This window comes from Diadema antillarum, unplaced genomic scaffold (assembly GCF_040938485.1).
Source record: "Diadema antillarum isolate AM-2024a unplaced genomic scaffold, OU_Dant_1.0 seq00000536_RagTag, whole genome shotgun sequence".
NCBI classification, from domain to species: Eukaryota; Metazoa; Echinodermata; class Echinoidea; order Diadematoida; family Diadematidae; genus Diadema; species Diadema antillarum.
Window position 1 is genome coordinate 1,216,031 of NW_027271485.1, and position 23,682 is coordinate 1,239,712.

The 23,682-nt window shown below is 40.2% G+C and overlaps 1 protein-coding gene across 1 annotated transcript; it reads right to left on the reverse strand.

The window, feature by feature from the left end:
- Positions 1-3,624: 3,624 nt before the first annotated feature.
- LOC139734631 (general transcription factor IIH subunit 1-like) lies at positions 3,625-23,675 on the reverse strand. Its single transcript, XM_071645417.1, has 13 exons — positions 23,577-23,675; positions 20,988-21,144; positions 17,805-18,006; positions 16,739-16,835; positions 15,119-15,299; positions 14,457-14,606; positions 13,136-13,215; positions 12,025-12,137; positions 9,501-9,749; positions 8,733-8,850; positions 6,441-6,531; positions 5,500-5,708; positions 3,625-3,902 (listed from the first exon to the last, which is right to left on the reverse strand). The coding sequence occupies exons 2-13, from the start codon at positions 21,139-21,141 to the stop codon at positions 3,813-3,815; spliced, it is 1,734 nt and encodes a 577-aa protein (XP_071501518.1). The 5' UTR covers positions 21,142-21,144; positions 23,577-23,675; the 3' UTR covers positions 3,625-3,812.
- Positions 23,676-23,682: the final 7 nt, after the last annotated feature.

The following is a 23,682-nucleotide window of genomic DNA, read 5'->3' on the forward strand; positions in this document are numbered from 1 at the left end:
TTGACTTTTTTATTTCAAAGTGAGTTGGTAAATGAACACACCGACTTGAAATCTCTACGGTAGATTCTTGGTTCTCATCTACAGAGTGTATCACAGGTTTTTGCTACATGATTTAAATTAGCAGTTTCCCCAATATACATGCAAATTGAGTGAATACAACAATATTAGCAGAACATATCTGTGAAAGTTTGAGGAAATTTGGATAATCCGTTCAAAAGTTATGCATTTTTAAGTTTTAGTGCTGCTACCGCTGGATGAGAAGGTAGCAACAGCTTGTGACATCACTGCAGAACAATATAAAGAAGATATTAACAGAATTTCACAAAATTTGAGGTTGTTTTTTTTTTCATGAAAAGTACTCATTCCTTGGACTTGCTGTTGACATATATCAAGGGTAATATTTCCCCTGCTTTCTAAAAGAGGCAAAGTCAATTGCTCTTTCATTATGGTAGACAAATTACATTTTGTGGAATTCACTTTATATTTCCTTGATATCACAGTACTGTTCTGCAGTGACGTCACCAACTGTTTTATTCTTCTCATCCAGCAATGGCGGCACTGAAACTTTAGAAATTCATAACTTTTGAAGGGCTTGTCCGATTTTCCTCAAACTTTCACTGATGTGCTCTATTGATATTGCTGCATTCACTCATTCCACGGATATATTTGTGGAAACTTCCCCTTTAAGATTGGATTATGAATCTTGCAGTGGAGACCTCGCCTGGATAAAAACAGCTTAACTTTTGATTATGGGCATGACATGATATCATCTTCCAAAACGTCAGCTTCTAAGAAGTCACAGGTGACAATCTAACATTACATAGATACATACATTTGCACTAGAAGGTGAAATGGTTGGGTGGGGGAGGGGGTAGGCCTGGGTAGCAGCAGAAGCTGGCTCATCATCGGTTAGAACGGCAGCTGATGAAGTAGAAACTCTACAACATTCACTTTGTGGTAACATCAGGACCGTCCCGATGACGTTTCAGGTATATCAACATTTCCTTCACAAAGAAAGCTTGGAACATTGTAGAAAATCATCAACAGACATACAAAAACTTGTTTTTTGATACAAAATTGGCACAACTAGACATCAAAATAAACAGAAATCTATTCTCACAGATGTGTTTCCATCTAGCAGACGTCTAAGTGTATCAGATCATTTCAAATACCAGTATTGGATATGTCAAACGCTCTCAATGGTAATTGTACCCAATGTTTCTGATAACATATTGTGTAAGCTGTTATTTTTGCAAGATGTTGTTTTCGCGAATTGACACCGAGGCTATTGTAAATACGCTATTACCCTAGCGCACAGCGACATTTTTGCGTGTTGCTAAATTTGTGGTTCCACTGTGATTCATGAAAATCAAATCCTTGCGAAAACAAAAGCTTATACAGTAAACATACTCTTCATTACCTTCCACTAGCTGCAAGAGAATGGATGTTTCGATGGGATGTTCTCTCGTATGACAAAATATTCCCGCACAAAGATCTGCCATCTGTTTGTACACATACGGTACACTTGTACAACCAACAGTCCAATCTCCTACAACTTCTCTGGGTCTAGTTTCTCTCAACAGCATTTACCTCTCGCAACAGGGTCATATATGCGACATTGTACAATACGGGTGAAATTCTTGATACTGTGCCGTATATGTTTGATTGGTCACTGACATTTTCTGCATACTTAAGAGATATTAGTCCATACATTTGATTGGTCATTGGTCAACTCTTCTGCTATTGCATTGCCCTTGATTAGCAAGCTCCAAGACATATACCCACTCTAGAATGGGGCAATTGGCACCAAGTGCCTCAATAAGTATGTCAATGCAATCTTTATTATGTAAATGTAATCTCTAGCTTGGCAAATATAAAGAAAATGTTCTACAAACCATTCTTCTAACTGGAACAAGTGTACAACCTGCAAGACACAAAATACTGTCATCACTGGGGACACTTACAAAAAGTTCCTCCTGGCAATATTAGAAAATTTGCATACATGTATGAGGCATAATGAAAACACTTAGGAGAAATTCCTTATTCGCACCTCCTTTGTTTTGCAGAACTAATCTGGTTGTCGTCCTAAATACCGCAAAGTGAATATTGGTGTATCAGACCCAAGTACTGAGCTGGTTTCATTCAAAAGTTGGCAAAAAAAAAAGAAGATAGGGGCAGTACAGGGACTGAACTATCCAAAACCACATCTCCTGCAAATCCACGAACAGTCCATGTCCTTCCTGTCCTTTGTGTGTGTGTGTGCGTGCGTGCGTGCGTGCGTGTGTGTGTGTGTATGTGTGTGTTGTGAAGATGGGGCATGTTTCCCTACCTAGGTCATATTATGCTTCATTTCATTTTGTAAATTCAATCTCCAACCACATCGTATCATATATATATGCTGCTTACAGTAATTACTATTAGACATCAACAGCATTGCAAGGATCATTTAGGCACCATAGGGTTTAGACATCTTACTACTGTCTTGCGCATTTACACCCTCACATATCTCTAACTAATAAGAGAACGACTTTCAGTCGACTCTTCTTTTCACAAATATATCACATGGATATATAAAAAATAATAATGATTTTTAAAAAAAAGACTAACAACTATTATCACTTTTCCCTATAGGCCACCACTGACAACACATTACAAAGCAGCAATAACCTGAAGCAAAGGAGTCATTTTTAATCTCCCCAAACAAATTTTGATTTGACATTTATTAAAGATCTGTGTGAAAGTCAATAAGAGACCAGTGAGGTCACGACCTTTTTACCTCATCTCATTTGCATATGTGGTTTGTGACTAATATAAGTTTAATAGCAAAACACATGAAGAACTGAAAAGGACATAATGAAATCACATCATGACCTTCTAATTAAATGTCTGATTCTGATGAAAAGTTTGTTGTTCCATTTGTTTGATATTTTTCTATCTATCAAAGTCAACTTGACACACATTGAACCTGCACTTGTGTGCTGCATGATAAATTTCCATCACTCGCTGAAAGAAAATAATACTCACATGAGCTCACAAATTCACTCACAATTCCTTCTGGAAGAGAAATGCACTGAAGATGTTTCCAGACTGATGTCTTCCCAGCGGTGTTTGATCTAACTCGTCCAAAATTACAGCATGTTTTGTGATTTGAGAATGGGCAATTAGCCATACCGTTTAACAGAACATGGCACTATCAGCCCGAGTCTCATTTGAAAGACAGTGACTACTGATTGGAGACTACGGTTGCCTTCACATACCTCAAAACTTGTAAATCAGGGACAAGTTTACCTTCATATACATGTGCATTGAGTGAATGCAGTAACATTTGTAGAACACATCCGTGAAAGCTGGACAATCCTTTAAGACGTTATAAGCTTTTAAAGTTTCTGCACTGTCACTGCTGGATGAGAAGACTACCACAGTTTATGACGTCACACACAAAAAAATGATGTGGTCACTGTCCCATCAGTAACATACACCAATCAACACACTGTCAAACCAGTTCAAAGCACTGACGTTATTATGCTTGAAGTATTGTGGTAGTAATCAAGGTGGTTTCGATGTCCAGAGAGTGGCCAATGTCCCAAAAACGGTAACGGTAACAGCTGCATTCCAGTTCGCTGGGAAACAAAAAAGAAGAAGAAACACACAAGAGAGAGAGAGACTCTCTCCATGAAATTGTTCCCGTGTAACGCCACGATTTCTTTTATGACGTCATCACTACCACAGCCATTACGATAGCGCTTGGTGCCGGCCACCCTGGTGGTGAAGTGTAGGGGACTATTAAGCCAGGGAAGGGCGCCCTCTAGCTGTCACGTCTTCCCGACACCCATCCTCTTGTTCTGCCACGCGGCGTACTTCCTGTAGGCCGTCTGGAGGAGATCCTCCATGTGGTTGAGAAGCTGCCATGGCAACAAATGATTGGATGAAAAGATGAAGAAATCCATCAATTGACACAGGAAATGATAAATGAGAAAATGAACAAATAAAGTCAGAAACAAGGAACATGACAGACACATGCACCCAGAAATAAAAGAATGCATGAATACGAATACATGAAACAATTAATACAGCACAGGTAAATACAGTATCTAGGTACATAAACAAATGAATAAGCATATGGAAAATCAAGTTCATTGCAAACACACCATATATACATGTACAACAAAATACACACAAACAATAAGCTTCCGAGATTCATTTTTGACATTACCATAACTATTCTTCAACAGCTCACAATATACTTGGCATGGTTTTATGAACTTGTTTCTCCCCCCCCCCCCCCCCCCCCCCCCTCCCCCAAAAAAAAAGAAAAAAAAAAGAAAAAAAAATCTTTCAAACCAGATCACGGTAAACAGTAGGTGTGATGTATTTGCATATCCTCCTCACTGGATAAGTTCTGGCTGTGCCCAACAATTTCAAAATAATGAAATTTGTGAAATTCTGTATAAAACATGAATGAAGATCTGCTCACCAGCTAGACCACACAAAATTGTCAAGTTGTCTTACACTCTAAACTTTAAACAATTCAGAAATCTTGAATGGATTGTCCGGTTTTCCTCAAACTTTCGCCGATGTGTTCTAATGCTATTGCTGCATTCACTCAATCCACACTTATATTTGGGTGAACTTGTCCTTTAACTCTGTATGTGCCATGTTTGCACGCCCGACTCAGTCACCGGCGTGCCAAGTTTGCGTATTCCGCTCAAATGCACAAACCCACCCAAATTGACTGAGATATATCGCCAAATGCCACATTACATTGAAAGCATTTCTTGCGATTCCAATTCTGTCACATGTACCTTGCGTTTTACGTGGTGATTGACTATCAAGCAGTATTCCCTCGTGATTTGCTGGTAAATTCTACGTTTTTGTAACTGTTTTGTATGCAAAAGTCACGACTCTACAAAAATGTAGCAAGTAGTTATTTGAAAAAAAAAAATTGTAGGTTTGTCACGTAATTTACATCCAAGAAAAGCTTGGCAGTTTCTCTACAACTTCGTTCACTACATGTCCATAGTAACAGATATCCATGAAAGTCACATAGATTTGAAAACCAGAATGTTTTCTCAAAGCATAAGACTACGGTATTGTCTCAGAATAATGTGGCACACAGGGAGGTTGCACCATGGTACATTAGGGAGCTTTAGATTTGCTGTGCGGACGTTTCAGCTGATGCTTGAGCTGGACGTTCTCCTCTTGCCTGCGTCGTGCTGAAAAGTAGCTTTGGATTACGCTGAGACGCAACGTATAAAAAACAAAATGGCGCCCCCATATGATCGGTGCATGAAGTAGCTCTCTACGTAGTGAACTGAGCGGATGTAAAAATAGCCCAGAACGCGTAGTGAAAACTCAGGCACGCGAGCTATAAATAGATCGCGTCTGATATGCGATTCTGCGCATGCTCAGACCGGGTTTTTTTTCCCTCTGAACGTCCCCGTCGCAAAAATCTAAAGCTCCCTACTAAGAGTTAAAAAGGAAACCTATGGAGGGACTCACGTTGAGACCGATGTGTTGTTTGGCCAAAGTCTCCCTAAAAGGTTTCATCTTCTTGGCCTGGAACTGCTCCAGCGTGCCCTTCATGCGGAAGAGCTTCTCCTCCAGCGACTTGCTCGTCACCGGGAAGCAGGACCAGAAGTGGCGCAGGAGCTCCGACAGCGCCGCGTAGACCCGCTTCAGTTCCTTCTGGATCTCTGCACTGTAGAGGGCTGCAAAACAGGGGAGGTATTGATGACATCACTTCTGCACACTGACGATATCACTTCCATTCAGAATTTACTACGACTTACACATAAGGTCCATTCTCCCGGACACCCCATTCACACAGGATATGATTTAGAGCACTCCAGGAGCGCTCTTGAATCCATCAGAAACTCTGTATGAACAGACAATTCGGCCTTGGAGCGCTCTGACGAGATGCTCCTCTCCAAGCTAAGCTCAGGAGCGCTCCTGAAGCACTCTAAACTCTGTATAGACAGTCAGCAATGTTAAGAGCACTCTGGACGTAAAATGCAGTGCACACTGTGGATACAGTTTGTACAGCGGTTAGAGGTTATGAGGTTAGAGGAAATGAACAGAATGAATTAAACTGAACTGCATAGAACTAAAACTGACCAAAACTGAGTTCAATGCAATTATATCAAATTTTTATTGCCTACATTATACAAGATTTTTTGTTTTTTATTTTTGTATTTTAAACACAGTAGGTACAAATAAGGGTGAAGCAACCTGAGCTTTGCCACAGCTATTACACTTTGCCACGGCTATAAGTTATCTTCACATGCTAGGTGGACCAAAAAGGAATGCAAAACTTGTTCTCAATTCCCCAAGATAAGTATTCGGGTTGGAAATTGTACATTCACCACCAATATCACGCCAGGAACCTGTTACAGGTACGGCGTCAAACATTCCACACCATTACAGGCGGCAATGCTACTTACTGTGTACTGGTTGGTGTGAAGCACTGCCCATTAGGGCACCCCCTGGTGTGAGTTCACTCATGACAGCTCTTGCTGTATTACTAGAAATGACCTGAAGGACACATTTAAAAAAAAAAGTGGAAAGGAGCTGATAATGGTTATCACATTTATATACATTTTACTTTCACTACTTCTTTGTGGAATCAAGTGTTGCTTACTTTTGCCGTTTCAGAAAAGATAGCAACTAAATTTGCACCATACCACTTTTACTACTGTTACTCCTACTACTACTACTACTACTACTACTACTGCTACTACTACTACTGCTACTACTACTACTACCTCTACTACCTCTATTACTACTACTGCTGCTACTACTACTACTACCTCTACTACCTCTACTACCTCTACTACTACTACTACTACTACTACTACTACTACTACTACTACTACTTCTACTACTACTTCTAGTATATTCTATTATAGAATGGGTAGCGAGAATCCTGCGATCTGATTGGTCGAGAGCTATGTGTTCATTTTTACTGGCCGCACGCTGAGTCACAGTGGTAAACATGTTATCGCGCACTTAGCAAGAGTACGCGTACTTGTAGCAAAGGTTCGCGCACTAAAGCAAGCGTTCGCGCACTCGGCTTGGCCATGCATCCAGTAAAAACTTATGCATGGCTGGCCATGCATCCAGTAAAAACCGTAAGTACAGGTATGCATGCCCTTTACGGAAAGCCAAAAGGAAATGCATCCAGTAATTTTGTCATCGGGTAACACGATAGAAAACTGGGTTTTTGACAAGAAAATTACCCATTCTATAAATCAAATGACGCACATGTCTTTTCGTGCGTCAGTCGGAATATAGTGTGCATGTGGTAACTATGGAATTTAGCCTAAACCCACTCGGCTTCGCCTCGTGGGTTAAGCATTCCATAGTTACCTTATGCACACAATTCCGACTGACGCACTCAGACCTGTGCGTCATTTGTATACTACTACCTGTACTTCTCCTGACAAGAATCATTTCCTAATGTGAGCTTGGAATACTTTAACAGTAAGTTTCCAACTTTGACTATATTATAAGAGCACTGGGCAAGACTTTCAGATATCACAATAATAGTAATCAGAGAGAGTAGATCTTGGGAAAGTAAAAGGAAAACTCTAGTCCATGTTCAAAGTAACTTTAGTGAGCTTGGTAAAGTCAAAATGACAATACAGGCCCAATTTTTAGTAAAATCAGACAAGAAAATATGAAAGTACCGACATTGAGGTCCGCCATGGCTTTGCAAAACAGTAATCAATCACTAAGCAAATGTTGTCATGTGATGATATACAAGTACTGGCCTATCAAGCCTTTACTAGCCTGTACGCAATCTTCACTAACTGTTTTTTTCCTCTTTTTTTTTGGGGGGGATACAAATTTCAAAAGAATATAAACATTCCTTTCAGGATATATTGCCTATTCAACTCACAAAGTTAAAGACATAAACAGTTTCATTTATCAATCGTCACAATCACTCCCCTCCTTTTTTTTAAACCTATGACCATCTAGAAGACACAATCCTTTCTACAGAAGAACCTTGTTAAAATAACAAGATACCTGATACAAAGAGAAAACTTTGCATTTTATTTTCTTTTTTTTTTATCCCTGTTGTAACGAGATATCCAATATAACAAGGAAATTTCAGTGATATCAAGCAGCTCATTATCATGAGGTTTCCAAGTACAGTCGGACCTCAATTATCCGGCCACGTCGGGGACCAGCGGGTGTCCGGATAATTGATTTGGCCGGATAAGAGAGATATGCTCGAATACAGCACTTTCTAGCATATCATGCTAGGGGTATACACATGTTATTTCCAATTCACTAATGATTATCTGCATGGTATAGCCATGTTTCATATTTTATAAATTGATACCCAAATAGAACAAAATACAAGAAAAATATCCCTTCATGTATTGTTTCTTTGAATGATATTGACTGACAATGAGATTGATATTGCAACTCGTCGAACACTGCCGCTGGATTGTACTGTAACCACTGCTGTGCACTCAGTGCCAGTGACAAGTGAGGCACCAGTCATTAACATCGTCTCAAGAACTTAAAAGTTACAGTCCGCTGTGATGACTGGAATATGTTCTGTCGTGTATTCGCACAATAATGGTTGAACATGTGTTTGTTTTGAGCGAGATTTGGCACTGAAAATACATGAAAACATGAAAAAAAAAAAAAACGTCAGCCAGTCAACGTTCGAATAACAGAGAATCCGTATAATGGATGGCCAGATATTTGAGGTCCTACTGTACCTTGTTGAGCCTTGGAACACTGGAGCTCATCTCCTCCTGCAGGGCTCTCATGGCGCCGACGACTTCCTCGGAGGAGAAGTAGTCCCTGGACTGCATGATGGTGGGGCCGTGGTAGTACCTGCACACCCCATCCACATGGGAGGAAATAGAGGGAGATGAGGGAAGGAGGGAGGGGGTCAGGATAGTCTCTTGAAGCCTTTGTAACTGCCAGCTAGCTTTCTAGTGCAATAATGTTTCAGTCACAACAGGTTCTCCACTCTTTGAGGTAACATATTATTTAAACTTAGCCAACTCTTATATGCTAGAGTTTTTGTTTCCTAGATAATAAGAGCTATCTTCAGTTATTTGATGGCAATGGGGTGTATCTAAGCGATACACTCTTTTGCCTCTTAGAGAGCTGGCAAGTGATAGAAATTAATTTGTACGGTGCATCTGCAAGACACACCATTCCACCATACAGAGACTAATGCAACACTTGTTCAATTTTGTTGGCAGAAGGACGTACCTAGTACATAAAACTAAATATAATCCTGGTGATGAATAGTTTGAAAAAAACAAACAAACCAAGAAATGTTCACAAATAATATTTGAAGCATAAGGGAAATCATAAGATATATTCCATCACAGGTCTAATTCTGCGGCTTCTAGAGCACATGCAAATAACCAAACTTTAAACACAATTTCTCAGGTTAAGTTCTCCAAGGGCAAGGCTCAGCTGCACCCTTTTTTTTCCATACTACGGCCGTTCTCTCTAGATGCTTTCCTCACCTGTCCGTCCGCTCTAGCCTGAGAGAGACGTCTTTGGCCCCGGCCCCCGAGGCCAGGTCCTCTATGGCGATGGCCTCTTGGAGGCGGGCCTTCTTGGCGGACGACTCATCATCGCCTCCCCCACTGTCCGCATGGTGGTGGTGGTTGGCGTTCGAGTTGCTGCCTGCCGCAGCCACCGACGATGACGAAGACTGCGAGCTGGTCTGGCTGCTGGACGGTCCATCGGTAGTGTCCCTGAAAGGCCTCTTGCTGTGGGTGATGAAAAATTGATGATAGACAATAGTAATGATGACGATGATGATGATGATGATAATGATAATAATGATGATGGTGATGATAATGATAATGATAATGATAATGATAATAATAATAATAACAATAATGATATTGCTATAAAAAGTAATACAAGTAATTGTAGTAGTAGTTGTAGTAGTAGTAGTAGTCATAGTAGTAGTAGGCATATCACACCATTTTTAAAACTTTTTTATTTTAACTTAAAACCGTTTGCAGAGGAAGGAGGGGCATAAAAGAAACACAAAACAGAAAAAAAAATTGAAATTCGTTTTTTCGTTCTCGAGTTATGCGAAAAATAAGACTCGAAAAAAGACCCTAAATTCAGCCATTTTGGGAAAATTGCATTTTTGGCACATTTTGACCTAGTATTTAAAAAAAAATCATAAATTCATAATTGCCCAAACACCGTCAAGTTGCTAGAAAGCTGGACATACCACAAAGAAAAGAAAAAATGAGCATTCAGAATTTTGTAAGTTTCTTGTAATAAAGCGTGGAAATACCTCAATTTGGTCATGAAATCACTGACGGGCCACTCAAATTTGTTGAAAAATAAACTAAGTCCAGCTAACATGTGTAAAAGATAGGCATAGCGCTGCACAAGGTCAAACCCTGACTCGTGGTTCGCGGCCGTAGCGTAGCGTAGGAAGTTGTGCAAAAAAGAGTGGAAGGCGGAAAACAATAAGCTGTCCCAAATGCCATGAAAATAATTGAAAAATGAATCATATATCAAATGAAAGGAAAATACTTCAAAATTAATAATCTGATATCGAAATTTAGATATTCGAGCAAATTCGGGTAAAAAAGTACATCTTCTTGCCTTCCCGTCGCTTGCCGGCGCGAGTCGCTATCTTGGAAAATTTCGGGACTCGGTACCCGATGCCAAGGTACACAGCTTGGTGATTGGCAACCTCATTTCCAGATATATTACGTGTGGCACCCGGAAACGATGCAGAAAGCACACACAAACAGGTTACGAAATTGCGTGGCGCGGAGGTTGCCACCGAGATATCGCCGTTCGAGCTTCCCTGACCGTGTCGGTAAGCCGCGCTTCAAGCCTCTTTTTTTCGTATTTGTCATCAAAAACGGACACACATCAACACAGACACGCAAGAAACAGATATTTTTTTCTTAAATATGTATGTTTTTATTTCTCATCATTCAAAAATTTGACAAAACAATCACGATTTCTCACCCCAGTATCATCACTTACTTCACATGAAAATGGCCGAACACGCACGATCATTTTGAAATGGCTGATTTTTGGGTGCGCGCGAGTGACGTGCCTAGTAGTAGTAATAGCAGTAGTGGTAGTAGTAGTAGCATAATAGCAATAATGATAATAATAATAATACATATGATAACAACAACAATAACAATACTAGTTTTAATAATATCAACATAAAAAATAACAATAATGTATGTAATACAGCTGTAGGTTAACTTAATCAACTAACCTTAATTGGTGTCTGACTTTATATCTCCCTCCCCCACAACAAATAAGTGGGATTTTAGCTACTTATCCAATATTGAAGCTGAAAGTTAGAAAGTTGTACACTTTTTTCCCCGGTGCACTGCCCATACTCTACAGAACAAATCTGGCTGTCTTGGCTCTCAGTGCTTTTCAACAAATGGTTTCCTTAAAAAACTTTTCATTTCAATTCACAATTCTTGCAAATCCATAACAAGTGTTCAAAGAATGTTTCATTAAAACAACACAACAACAACAACCTCTATTTGTAGGAAGTACCATCTTTTTCTCTTTTTTTTTTTTTTTTTTGGGGGGGGGGGGTACTGAAAATGGTTAGGGGTGCTGTGATCACTGTCAATCAAGTCCTAATCAAGCCAGGCTTTTTTGGCTACACTAAATCCAATAACTCAATATTATTAGGTTTCTACAGTCAAAAAAAAAAGCACAAAAGCACAAAAAGTCAAGAAGCCTCGTGACGAGGCCTTCTCGCGTTATTGTGCGAAATGTAAAGGAGAGCTAATTCTCTTCCCCCCGGCCCTGAATCAGGTAGGAGTGGTCTAGACTTCTCAGGCTGTACTGATCCAATAAAGAAGAAACATAAAAGACAAACAATCAACGACAATCCAAAGCCCCAAGGGCTGAGAGTACCCATGACACTTAACTCTTTGTGTACTTTGAGTACAGATTGGCTTAGAAAGCCCCACAGCATTCTACATTCTACACATTATCATAAGTCCCTGGTGCACAAAGGGTTAAACTTACTTCGACTCCGAGGCAGCCAGCACCCGTGTGTTGTGGTGGTTGAATCGTTTGATGATGGATTTGTTTACTGCATTGGTCGAGGTCTTCATGCTGTCCATGGTGTACCCAAAGCCCTGAAAAAGGGAATGTGATATCAATAACTGAATACCATTAGGTTTCTACAGTAAAGAAAGCACAAAAAGTATGGAATCAGATAAGCAACTGTCAAACACATGTGAATGATATTGGATTTAAAGTAGTGGAGGTGTCGTGGCTGAGTGGATGAGAGCACTCGTCTTTGAATGACATGAGCGTGGTATGGGTTCAAGCCCATGCCAAGCCCGACTCGTTTGTCCTTCAGCAAGGCACTTTGTCCTTCAGCAAGGCACTTTGTCCTTCAGCAAGGCACTTTGTCCACATTGCTGCTCTCCACCCAGGAGTATAAATGGGTACCCGGTAGGATGAGAAAGTTTATGTTGGTTGATCAGCATGTGCGCACCTGTAAAATGGCTGCGACTGACTGGAATGCTCCCCAGGGAGTGGAGAGTGAGCATTGTCAGTGCTGGTTGGAAATAATGTATCCAGTGACCGGGGTAATAATAGTCTATAAAGCACATTGAGATACTTAAGAAGTACGAAGTGCGCTATATAAAAACAAGCTACTGTTAAAACGTATGCTAAACCTCGCATAATAACATCCATGCTTCTAAGTGAAAGTATAACTATTCGCATGTGTATGCATTATAAAAAGGTTGCACATTTTGGGTAAATTACATTAACTCACAAATGACTTCCACACATATCGTACTTTTGATCCAGTAAAACCAAAGCAAAGCATAGGTCAGGCCATACAATTTTATCCTCTGGAGAAGCCATAACTACTACCACACAAATGCATACAGATAATCTTCTAGGTAAACAATATGGGGTCAGCTCCCCCCCTTCCCCTCCTCCAGTACAGAATCTCAGGAAGATTTATACCTGTGTATTTCCATGTTTCAATTTCTGTAGTCTGTATCAGGTAAATATCTGTACTATAATCTGTCTCAGGTCTGTATGGTTGTGATCCAACAAACAAAACTAACACACGACAACAACAAATCTAACACAAACAGTGCCTGATCTCACTTACATCGTCCAGTGTGTTGTCTGACAGACCCTGAATGTCCAGAAGCGGGTCTTTCACCGTCTGAATGGCTTCTTCCGTCATCTCTGTAATCAGTGGTTCAACATTATGAATAAGAATTCAAAAAACTGCTGGTAGCAATGGTTTTAAATTAGTTTTATCGAAGGACACAGTACCCCCGGGTCAGACTAGTTTATTGGAGGCCACTTCATGGCATACCATAACAGGTGACTTGGCTTTCAATCTTCTTTAGACAAATCAGATACAGAAGGAATGGCGACTCTTAGTGCATCACAGTGCAGGTACTTTCACATCAATCAATTAATTAACCAGCAATAATCCAACATTTGAAATCAGTCGGTGTCAGCATATGGACCTCAAAATTATGACATACTTCCATAAGCTGTTGTTGGGCCCTATGTTGAATGTTGTCTGCTGACATACGCTCCACTATTCCTGTTGGCGATTTACTTGCATTTTCCCTATTGGCTAATACAAGCCCCTACAGATACTAGTATAAGTTCTGTGTAAGGGTTTGTTTTATGTGTGAAACCCATATTCACATCCATGGATGCACATTGTCCCTACTCACATCAAGTACTTGCAAAGTCTAAAAGGATGCAATAGTCACTCATGGAAAGTGCACAAACACTCTGGCCATGGCTACATAAATCTCTGCCAGGGAGCAAAATCAAGACCACTGCATCTTGGAGATGTTAACATATAAAATGTGGCATCTTAATTATTCTTCCACATCACTTGTGTAACAAGAAGCTTTCACAGCAAGATAAGTATCACCTGGTGGGCAGATACCAAGGAGGGATTTGAAAGTAGATTTTGTATACAAGAAAATGAAATCACTCTCTCATCAATATTTTAGCTGAATTTCGTAATACCCTCCACTTTACAAAGTTGTCACTGTTTACTTATTGCGTCTCTACAAGCCTTTGATAGCAGGGATATCATTTCGTCTTCTTGAAGTCATGTCAAGTAAGGAAACTTAGGGGAGATTGCCTCAGTCCACCATCTAGTGTTTTTTTCACACTCGCACCGATCGACTGGTTGGGTGCATTTGCCTGCACACATTTGGGGCTGACCACTTTGCTGCATTTGCACCCTGCTCTTTGCTATGAATGAATGAAGCAGGATCCTATAATACATCTGTGGATGCTACTTTCTCATACACCGTCCTACATGAGGGACAAGAGTGTTTCTGTTCAATTTTCATGAAACTTATACAGCTGAAATACCTCCATTTTAATCATACAAATGCAAAAATGGGGCAGAGTCTGACTTTCACTTCTGGGGTTAAAAGTATGGGACCCACCTTTCTCATCCCTCCTGGCACACTCTGCAAAGAGGTCCTTGCTGCCGGCGTTGATGCGGTCCCGATGAAAATACTGGGACTGGAAGAACTGGGTCCAGAACTCTTTCTCAGACATGGTGTGTGGGACGCTATCAAGATGTTTCTTTTTCACTGCAAAGAAGACCGGAGGGGGAAAAACATAAATATGTAACATCACTATGGACAATAATCACATGAAGAAAATATAAAGAAAATTCAACATATTCTCACTCTTCTAGCACAATGAAAGAGCATTCGACTTACCTCTTTCAGAATACAGGGGAAATAATATTGCCCTTCTTTTTACGTACATCATCAATGCATGAACATAATGTGTACTCTTCATTTAAAATCAAGCTCTGTGGAATTCTCCTAAAACCTTCTCAATATTGTTCAAAATGATGTCATGAACTGTAGTAGTCTTCTTATCCAGCAATGGCAGCACCAAAACTATAGAAATTCATAACTTTTGAACCGACTGTCCAATTTTCCTCAACCTTTCACCGATATGTTCTACTAATACAAATGCTGTTTCACTAAATCCACATTTATATTTGGGATTTGGTTTCCATTCAACAATCACACATACTATTCATTGCCTATATGGCTTTAAACAAGGAGCAAAATAAAGAGCTGACACTTACCGGCTGGGTAGATGCGGAAAATGGAGTCGATGATGTCAGCGGTCAGGTTGTACTTGACACCATTGCAGCCATCCGTCTGCGGTTTGATGTCAGAGAGGAAAGCAGCCGAGACGCCAACACCATGACCACCACTACTGCTGCCCGCCGCAAGTGATGACATATCGCTTTCGTGCTGGGCCATCTAACGAGGGACACGGTCAGACCATAAGTGAGTGATCAAAGTGGTCATTGTTCCTAGTCTTGTTTCTTTGTCATTTTCTGGATTTGTTATCACCGAGTTTCTCTTTATGTTTAATCATTTTCTTCTCCCCTGTTTACATGACCTGCCTATTAAATTCATTTCTCTTGTTGTTTAACTTTTTGCCCCATCTTTTATTGTACAATGTAATTCTATTATACAACAGGACTGTGCAGCGCCTGTATTGATTGTCCGTATTGTGTGATGCGCCGTTGAATTGCACAGAATTTAAACTTGTATGCCACAGTATTATACAAAAATAGTGCTTTCGGTTGTTAGTTTTGCAACTACAACCTCATCCCACCAGAAAGTCGAAGTGCAATAATTTGATAGTAAGGATACAAGTTTGTTTCCTTGTTTTTAAAGCACATTAAGAGACTATGAGTGGCCTAATCACCTGACACTGTGCAAGCAATCATGATATCAACTGGACTGGGAAATGGCATGCTATGGAGTGATCAGCTCTAACAGATCTGTATACACCATATATTTAGCGAGTCTAATTTTTTGCAAATTGGGACTTCCCTATGATTTTGCAAGTGGTTAAATTTGCCATTGTGGAGTACAGTGCACTGAACATAGAATGTATGTCATTGCACATCACATTCATGTCGGGATCAGAGTTAATGTATTTGTGTGTTTTTAAAATCACAAATAGCACCAAACTCTCAAAATTTATGAAAATAAAAACCTTGCAACATATTTGGCGTATACAGTACATGTGATGTCTACCGTGCCGACACCAAAACTTTTGCATGTGCTGTGAGTTTAATGCAACGAGTGCTTACTGTGTCAAATCATTGCACGGTCACATTACGTGATGAATACTACGTACACGTTCCCCACAGGCTATATTTTTACAGGACGAGTCCACCTTCATATAAATGTGGATTGAGTGAATGCAGCAATATTAGTAGAACACATCAGTGAAAGTTTGGGAAAAATCAGGTAATATTATTCCCCCTGCCTTCTGAAAGAGGCAAGTCAAGTGCTCTTTTATTACGTGAGAAAATTGAAAATATGATGAATTTTCTTTACATTTTCTTTAGATCGTTCTACGCATGTGACATCGCAAGCTGTAGTAGTCTTCTCATCCAACAGTGCCTGAGCAGAAACTTCACAAATTCATAACTTTTGAACGGATTGTCTGATTTTCCTCAAACTCTCAATGATGTGTTTTACTAATATTGCAACATTCACTCAATCCACATGTATTATGAAGGTGGACTTGTCCTTTAAAATCATGTCATGACAGCAAAGTGCATTGACCCTTTGTGTGCTTTGAGTGCCCATTGGCACAAGACCCCCATAGTGCTGTTACACACTGTCCAGTCCCTGGCACAGAAATGGTTAGCACTGAACCAACTGCCAAGGAGACTTACGTTGATGCGACTCGCCCAGAACTCATCGGCCGTCATCACTCCGCTCATCACCAGATCGCGGTAAAGCTGGAACAGTTCGGGGTCATCTTTTAACATCCTGTCATGACCAAAAAGAGATGGCGTAATATATGCACACTTCATACCTTCTGCATAACTACGTTCTTATATTGTCATTCAGGGGCTCTAATGTACTTACGTTTATAAACACACTGGAAAGATTTCAAGCTACCACAAGGAAGGTTTAGAGCCACTTTCAGTAAAAGGCATAACTCAAAATGATCAAAGAGCCCCTAAGCAGATTTTTCAAGGTCTTTCTCTGTATGCCCTCATCCATTCACATTTCTGTCTAGCGGACACTTTTTATTTATTTTTCTTTTTACAGTGTGGATTTACAATGAAGAGTGTATTAAGGGATGTGAATTTGTTTTGGCTCTGAAGTGATAAAATCTTAGCATGACACACGTGGCAAGGTGGCTCAGTTTGTAGCATCTCTGCCCTGAAATCAAGTGGCTTGGGTTTGACGCTCACTGAGTCTTGCTGAGCAATGATGTGTGTCATCATGCCTCATGGGAAGAGACAAAGTATTCTGTCTAACAGACAGGGCATAATTCTATAGAGGCCCCATGCATGGGAGAGTCATAACCTACACAAGTTGAAGATCTAACATCACTTCTTGCAGAGAGCAAAGTGTAAGAAAGCTTGCCTGGTAAAAAAGTTTGCCCTACCAATCCACACAAGAAGAACAAAACCTAGTGAGAGACGCTGAGCCCTTGTGGTTCACCCCAGGTGAAAAAAGCATCAGCCATGCAAGTAGCGTCATATAAGAAGAAGCATAAACGTGGTCAAGACACCCCTTTATGCAAAGGGAGATTAGTCTACTAGGGCCCCATTTTGTAAAACAGTTGCTTTGATAGCAACTCTTGCTGCATTGGAAAGTGTCATAGTAATGACAAGCATCTTGCTTCCTGATTGGCTGTTGCTACAAGAAGTTGCTATTCCAGCAAGAGTTGCTATCTTACCAATTTGATGAAAATAGGACCTAGAAGAATTGAGACCTGAAACTCACTTGTTCTTCTGTTCCAGCTCCCTGCTCGCCTGGCTGCGGAACTTGGGCAGGAGCTGCTGAAGGAGTTCCTTGACGTCGGTGCGGTCGCGGCGCTGGGCGGCGGCGCCCTCGCGGTTGGCAAAGTGGAACTTGGAGCTGGACCCGTTGTGGAGGAGGACCTGGAGCTGGACTTTGGAGCTGGTGTCCTGGCTGATCCTTTGCTCTGGGTGACATATGTAGAATTTCACCTCGCATATTACTTTACATATCTCTTTACACATAGAATTAACATAAAAATTACCGGTACCAGATCATTACAATTGATAACTGATCATTGCAACCGATTAACAAATTGCCCTTCATCAATGTTAATAAGCACCACTCACTCAGTGTTTAGAGTACAGCCATGATAAAATCATGGGCATACATACTTGGGTGGGACTTGTATCCACCACTTCCTGATTGCTAGACAGGCACCATGTGGGCAATTCCATGGTAACGGAAGGACATTCAGACAGAATTTTCACAGTTTAAAAAAGTACTCTAAGAAAAGTTTGATGGATACAGCATTTTAAACTTTAGAGATGTATTACCAGAGCCAAAGACTATAATTTCCACCAAAATTTTTGTCATACCTGCTAAAGAGTAATGAAATATGCATATTAATGAGGTCGGTAACGGAAGGACATCAAAATGGACATGGGTTTTCAGGCAAATTAGTTTTTATCAAAACTCTGTGAAGTTTATGGAACTATCTTAATTTATTGGTATACAGTTTAACTGCCATAGTTTTAGCTATAATGGAATATATTTGACTTTCAAATATGTTTACTTATTTTTTAATTAGACCACATAATGTCCATGTGTGTTTGGTAACGGAAGGACGGTAAAGGAAGGACATGCAGATTGTCTGTGCAAAGTGTATGGGGAAGATGGGTTATGGTTAGTTTTTATTAAACCTCTCTAAGGTTGATAATTTTTTCATATGTGGCAGGTATACAGTTTGATCCAAATAGTTTTAGTTTTACTTTTATGTATTCAACTTTGAAACATGTCAACTGGTTTTTTAATTACAACACATTGTTTTCACTAATGTATGGCAATGGAAGGACAAAGAGCTTTGTGTGCATACAATGAAGGATGTTACACTGTATTTCCAAATTTAACGTTAATCCTTGTAGTCCAATGTGATATTTTTTCTTTCTTTTGCTTAATCCCCCAAATAGCCAAATCTTATGGATCCATTTCACGGCAGGGGGGTGGGGGTCTTGGGGGCTTATCCCCAGCCCCCCCCCCCCCTCCAATTTCTTACACTGTTTGCATTTTCATGACGGACCAGCTGAAGAACAGCCATTGACTGAAGCCGGTTCAGTGCGAAAATAAAATAAACTGAACTGAACTGAACTGATTAAAATCTGCACACATCACCCTGGAGAGTAATCTACACGAGACCATAGTTAGATTGTTCAAAATACTGCTAATTCCTAATTATATGAATTGATTATGCAAATTTAGTCAATAAAATATATTTTAGCCCATAGAATACTAATGTAAAGCAATTTACAGACATTTTTTGGTGTGGATCTTCATTTTGAGGTATTTAACAAATGTAGTGATAAAAATTGCAAAATCAATCTCAATTCTTTAACATTTTATTGTTTCTTGAATTTCTTTTGTATTTCTTTTTTTCCTTTTGTTGTTTTTTTTTTTCAAAGAAAATTGTCACAGACCACTTTTTAACCATAGTTAGGCAAAAGTCAAATAATCAAAGTGATCAAAAGAAAAAAATTATCAGATGTTTATGAGTTTTATGAAAGAGCACTATTTCCCATAGGGTTTGTACACAAAATTACAACATTGAGCCAATCTTGGGTTGACCTGCATTCAGGAAAGAGGTGTGGCTTCATTTGTTATTTGAATTTAGTCAAGGGTACTTAGAGTAGGTTCTGACACATCATTGTGTTCTCATCTTAGGGACATTAAATAGCTAAAAACAGACTCTAAATCGTTCCATTACCACAACTTTGTCCTTCCACTACCAGCTTCGGTAACGGAAGGACATTTTTAATTTATTTATAATAATTCAAAGAGGAGGGATTTCATGGATGGATGGGTGCCAAGTTATAGGCCTACCTAAACTTGCTTTGCACTGAAAATTTTATAGTTTTTATATTACTATTTTTGATAAAATATTAAAAAGACCTCTTTTTGTGGTAACGGAAGGACAAAATACAAGGACACCTTTAGGAAGTCACTGAAGCGTAACGAATCATGGAAACTGTAAAAATATTAAATAAACTGTTTTTTTCATATTTACTAAGTTCTAAATATAACAATTCATAACATTTATTCCTCAAATATTGAATACAGGCCATGCTACATTTGTATTATAATCTATGCATTTTTGAAAATTAATAAGGTTAGTTAAACAATTGAAAAATTGACCCCGAATATGTTATAAAACTAAATATTTTTACTCAAATCCATAAAATTCAAACTTTAAGCTTTCATTTGATACCAAAATTGCGTGGGAAATATGAATTTGAAATTTTAGATGTCATGTCCACTTTGGCGTGGAATTGCCCATATCCAACCTTGGTAGTCCAGTGATTATGACCATGAACGTAAGTCCATGACATGACACCTTGTCTAGTAATCAGGATGTTGTAGATTTGAATCCTGCCAGAGTACAGTATGTGTATGCCCATGATTTTTATCATGGCTAACCACTCAAACACTGAATAATTGGTACTTATTCATGTCCATGAAGGGCAATTTGTCGATCAGTTGCAATAAAAAATAACAAATAAACTAACTATTAGATTAATGGAAAGTTAAATATCCTGTGACATCTGTGCTCTCTTCATTGTCAGAGCTGATTAATGTAATTACACTGTATGTCTTCATGTAATAGTAGCTGGTGCATTGCATGCCCATTACGTGTACATAAATCTGCCAGCAACATGACTATTATAACTAACGTCTATAATGATTACTCATGTAATCCAGTCCTCTGATGTGTGAAATTGTTATTGGGCTGACTAAAGTTTTAAACAGAGTGTACATGTATTTGCAATGTACTTTTCACTCACTGTGAAACTTGCTCTGATAAGACAAGTGTAGTATTTCAATATTGAGAGATAATAACTACCAGGCCCCTACATGAAAGTCATTATATTTTGGGATTATTCTATAGCTACTCACGTCTAACGTCGGCATAGTAGTGGCTGACGGTGAATACGTCCTTGTTATCCTCCTGCCATGCAAGCCGCTTCCCCATGAGGTACAGACTGCCGTTGCTCTTCCGACATCGCACCTGGTTCACCACCAGGAGTACTTCCTCCGATGAGGTCGCCATCTTCTGAGCATGAGCAATACAATGCAAACAACAAGATGAGGACAATAAATTCTTTGCACTTTTTAATTAAAAAAAAAAGGCTTGAAATGCTCAGTAAAGATACTGTATAAGCTGTATTTTTGCGAGGGTTTAATTTTCGGGAATTTCGCGAATCACAGTTGGATCGCGAATTTAACCACACGCGAAATTGTCTCCATGCGCTTTGTAAAAGCATTAGCATCGGTGTCGATTCGCGAAAACATCTTGCAAAAATGTCTGCGACCTCATCAATCACGAAAATATCTGTAAATTTACGTGAAAATAACAGCATATAGTGTATACAGTAAGTTTACTAGGAACTAGGTCTACATACGTAGCTATCTAGTTTAGAGGCAGATCTATCAATGTGAATGTGTAGGCAGTATCTACACTTTTGTAGATCTATTTTAATCAAATTGAATTTGACACAATTTTGTAATAAATCCCAACCGTGTCTAACTAAGCCAGTTACAGTACGACTGTAGACTGTCTACTAACTACGACCAGCAGCCCCATACGCATAGCGTAATGGGGCTGTGCACTGTAACATTTAGGATCATGACAGATTAGTGTAGCGGACAAATATCAACTTAAAATTGAAAAATTTCTTCAATTTGAAGACTTACCAGTGAAGTTGAAGTATTGACAACAGGGTTCATGCAACGTTTAGTTCTGCCAATTGTCCCTTTCTGTTCGAATTGATGACTTAAATATGACTCGGTCCAGAGGAACCTGGGAGAGCTACACTGAATTGACTGCCAGCGCATGCGCATACATCACAAGCACACAAACCCAAATCCATCGACTGGATAGGATGTCTGTGTGCGCACGCGCTGGCCGTCAATTCAGTGTAGTTCTCCCAGGTTCCTCTGGATCGAGTCACATTAAGTCATCAATTTGAACACAACGGGACTATAAATTGGCAGAACTAAACGTTGAACGAACCCTGTTGCCAATAAATTTACTTCAACTTCACTGGTAAGTCTTCAAATTGAAGAAATTTTTAGATTTTAAGTTGATATTTGTCCACTACACTCATCTGTCATGATCCTGAATGCTACAGTGCGCAGCCCCATTACGCTATGCGTAAGGGGCTGCTGGTTGTAGTTAAAGGGGCATAGTCCCGGTAGTGTAGAGGGCGCTGTTGATGATACTGCCGATCACCGTTAGCATTGATACGAAGATTACCGAAGTTGAGCTGTCATCAACAGTAAAGTGCGTAGGTGTTGCTAAGTAACGTTGCCTTCGTTGTCTTCTCTGCGCATCGCGCAGTCTGTAGTAATGCCAGGGTGCATGCAGATGACATCACAAAAGAAGTTTGCTGAAGCTGTCATCCCCCTTAGCCGAATCATGAGCCGAACTGTGATCGGACCACACTGACTGCAGCGAATCGGACTTCTTCGGACTCAGGAAAGTGGGCCAAAGCGTAAGCAACAAAGAGGAGTCGATAGCGTAGGTCTCTATAGGAAACTTGAGCCTGATCCGACTAGTCGGATTAGGCCGCTAGGTGCGGCAGTCTTGCATTGTGCGAACACGCTGGCGCCCGTGTTTTGATGGGCGCTCTGCATCGGATGATTAAAACTCGATTTTTGAAAGAAAAAAAAACAGACAGGATTTTTTCTTCTTTTCATCATGGATAGTGGACATGTGTGTGTAACAAAAAATCACCGTGCGAAGTTGCGACAATTTATACGTCAGATGTGAGATGAATAAGAAGTGAATAGGGGGCCTCACGAGGCGTTCCCCCCGGGCCTCATGAGGCGTGGGGGCGGTCCTCATGAGGCGGGGCAGTCCTCGTACGCGGGAGCAGTCCTCATGAGCGGGTTTCCCGGACTGAGATTACGATGTGCATTGTTGATGCTACTTGCTAGCAAGAGCAAGACAGTCACTGAGTCAGTATTCATTCTATCGGTATCGCATCGCCATCGGTATGCTGATGCCGTGGATGGTCTATTTTCTAATAAAAAAAGAAGTAAATTTAGGGCCTAAATCTAAACTAAATTTAATCGCAGCTGGACTCTGGAGTGAATCATTTTGCAAAATTTGTAATTTTCAGGACTTTCTTTGGGATTAAAAAGTTAGTTCAGGTACAATTTTGTACATACAGACAGCGAGGTGCGTGCGGTGCCGCATGCCGGTACAGCGCAGCTGGCTGACAACCGACGCGACCCCGACCGTGCGGCGAGGCCAGCCAGCGCGCAGGGTGCAATCACGCCGAGCAAGCGGTGGGGGCTTGGCTGGGGCGCAGGTAACTGCGACAGCCGCCACACGGAGTCTACGCGGTCTCCGGGGCTAGGGCGCAGGCAACTAACTAACTTCGACCTATCTAGATAATCTACCCCTACTTGGTCGGACCTCCGTTGTTTCCCATGATACCGAAAAGGATTACATTATCGGCCTAAACTAAGATTACTGACCTGATCTTGGATTTTTGGAGTAGATGCAAACGCATTAATCCAGAATCAGATCCAAATCAAGAGTGGTGCTCGCTCATCTGAGATCCAATGCAGTTTTGCTCAACGC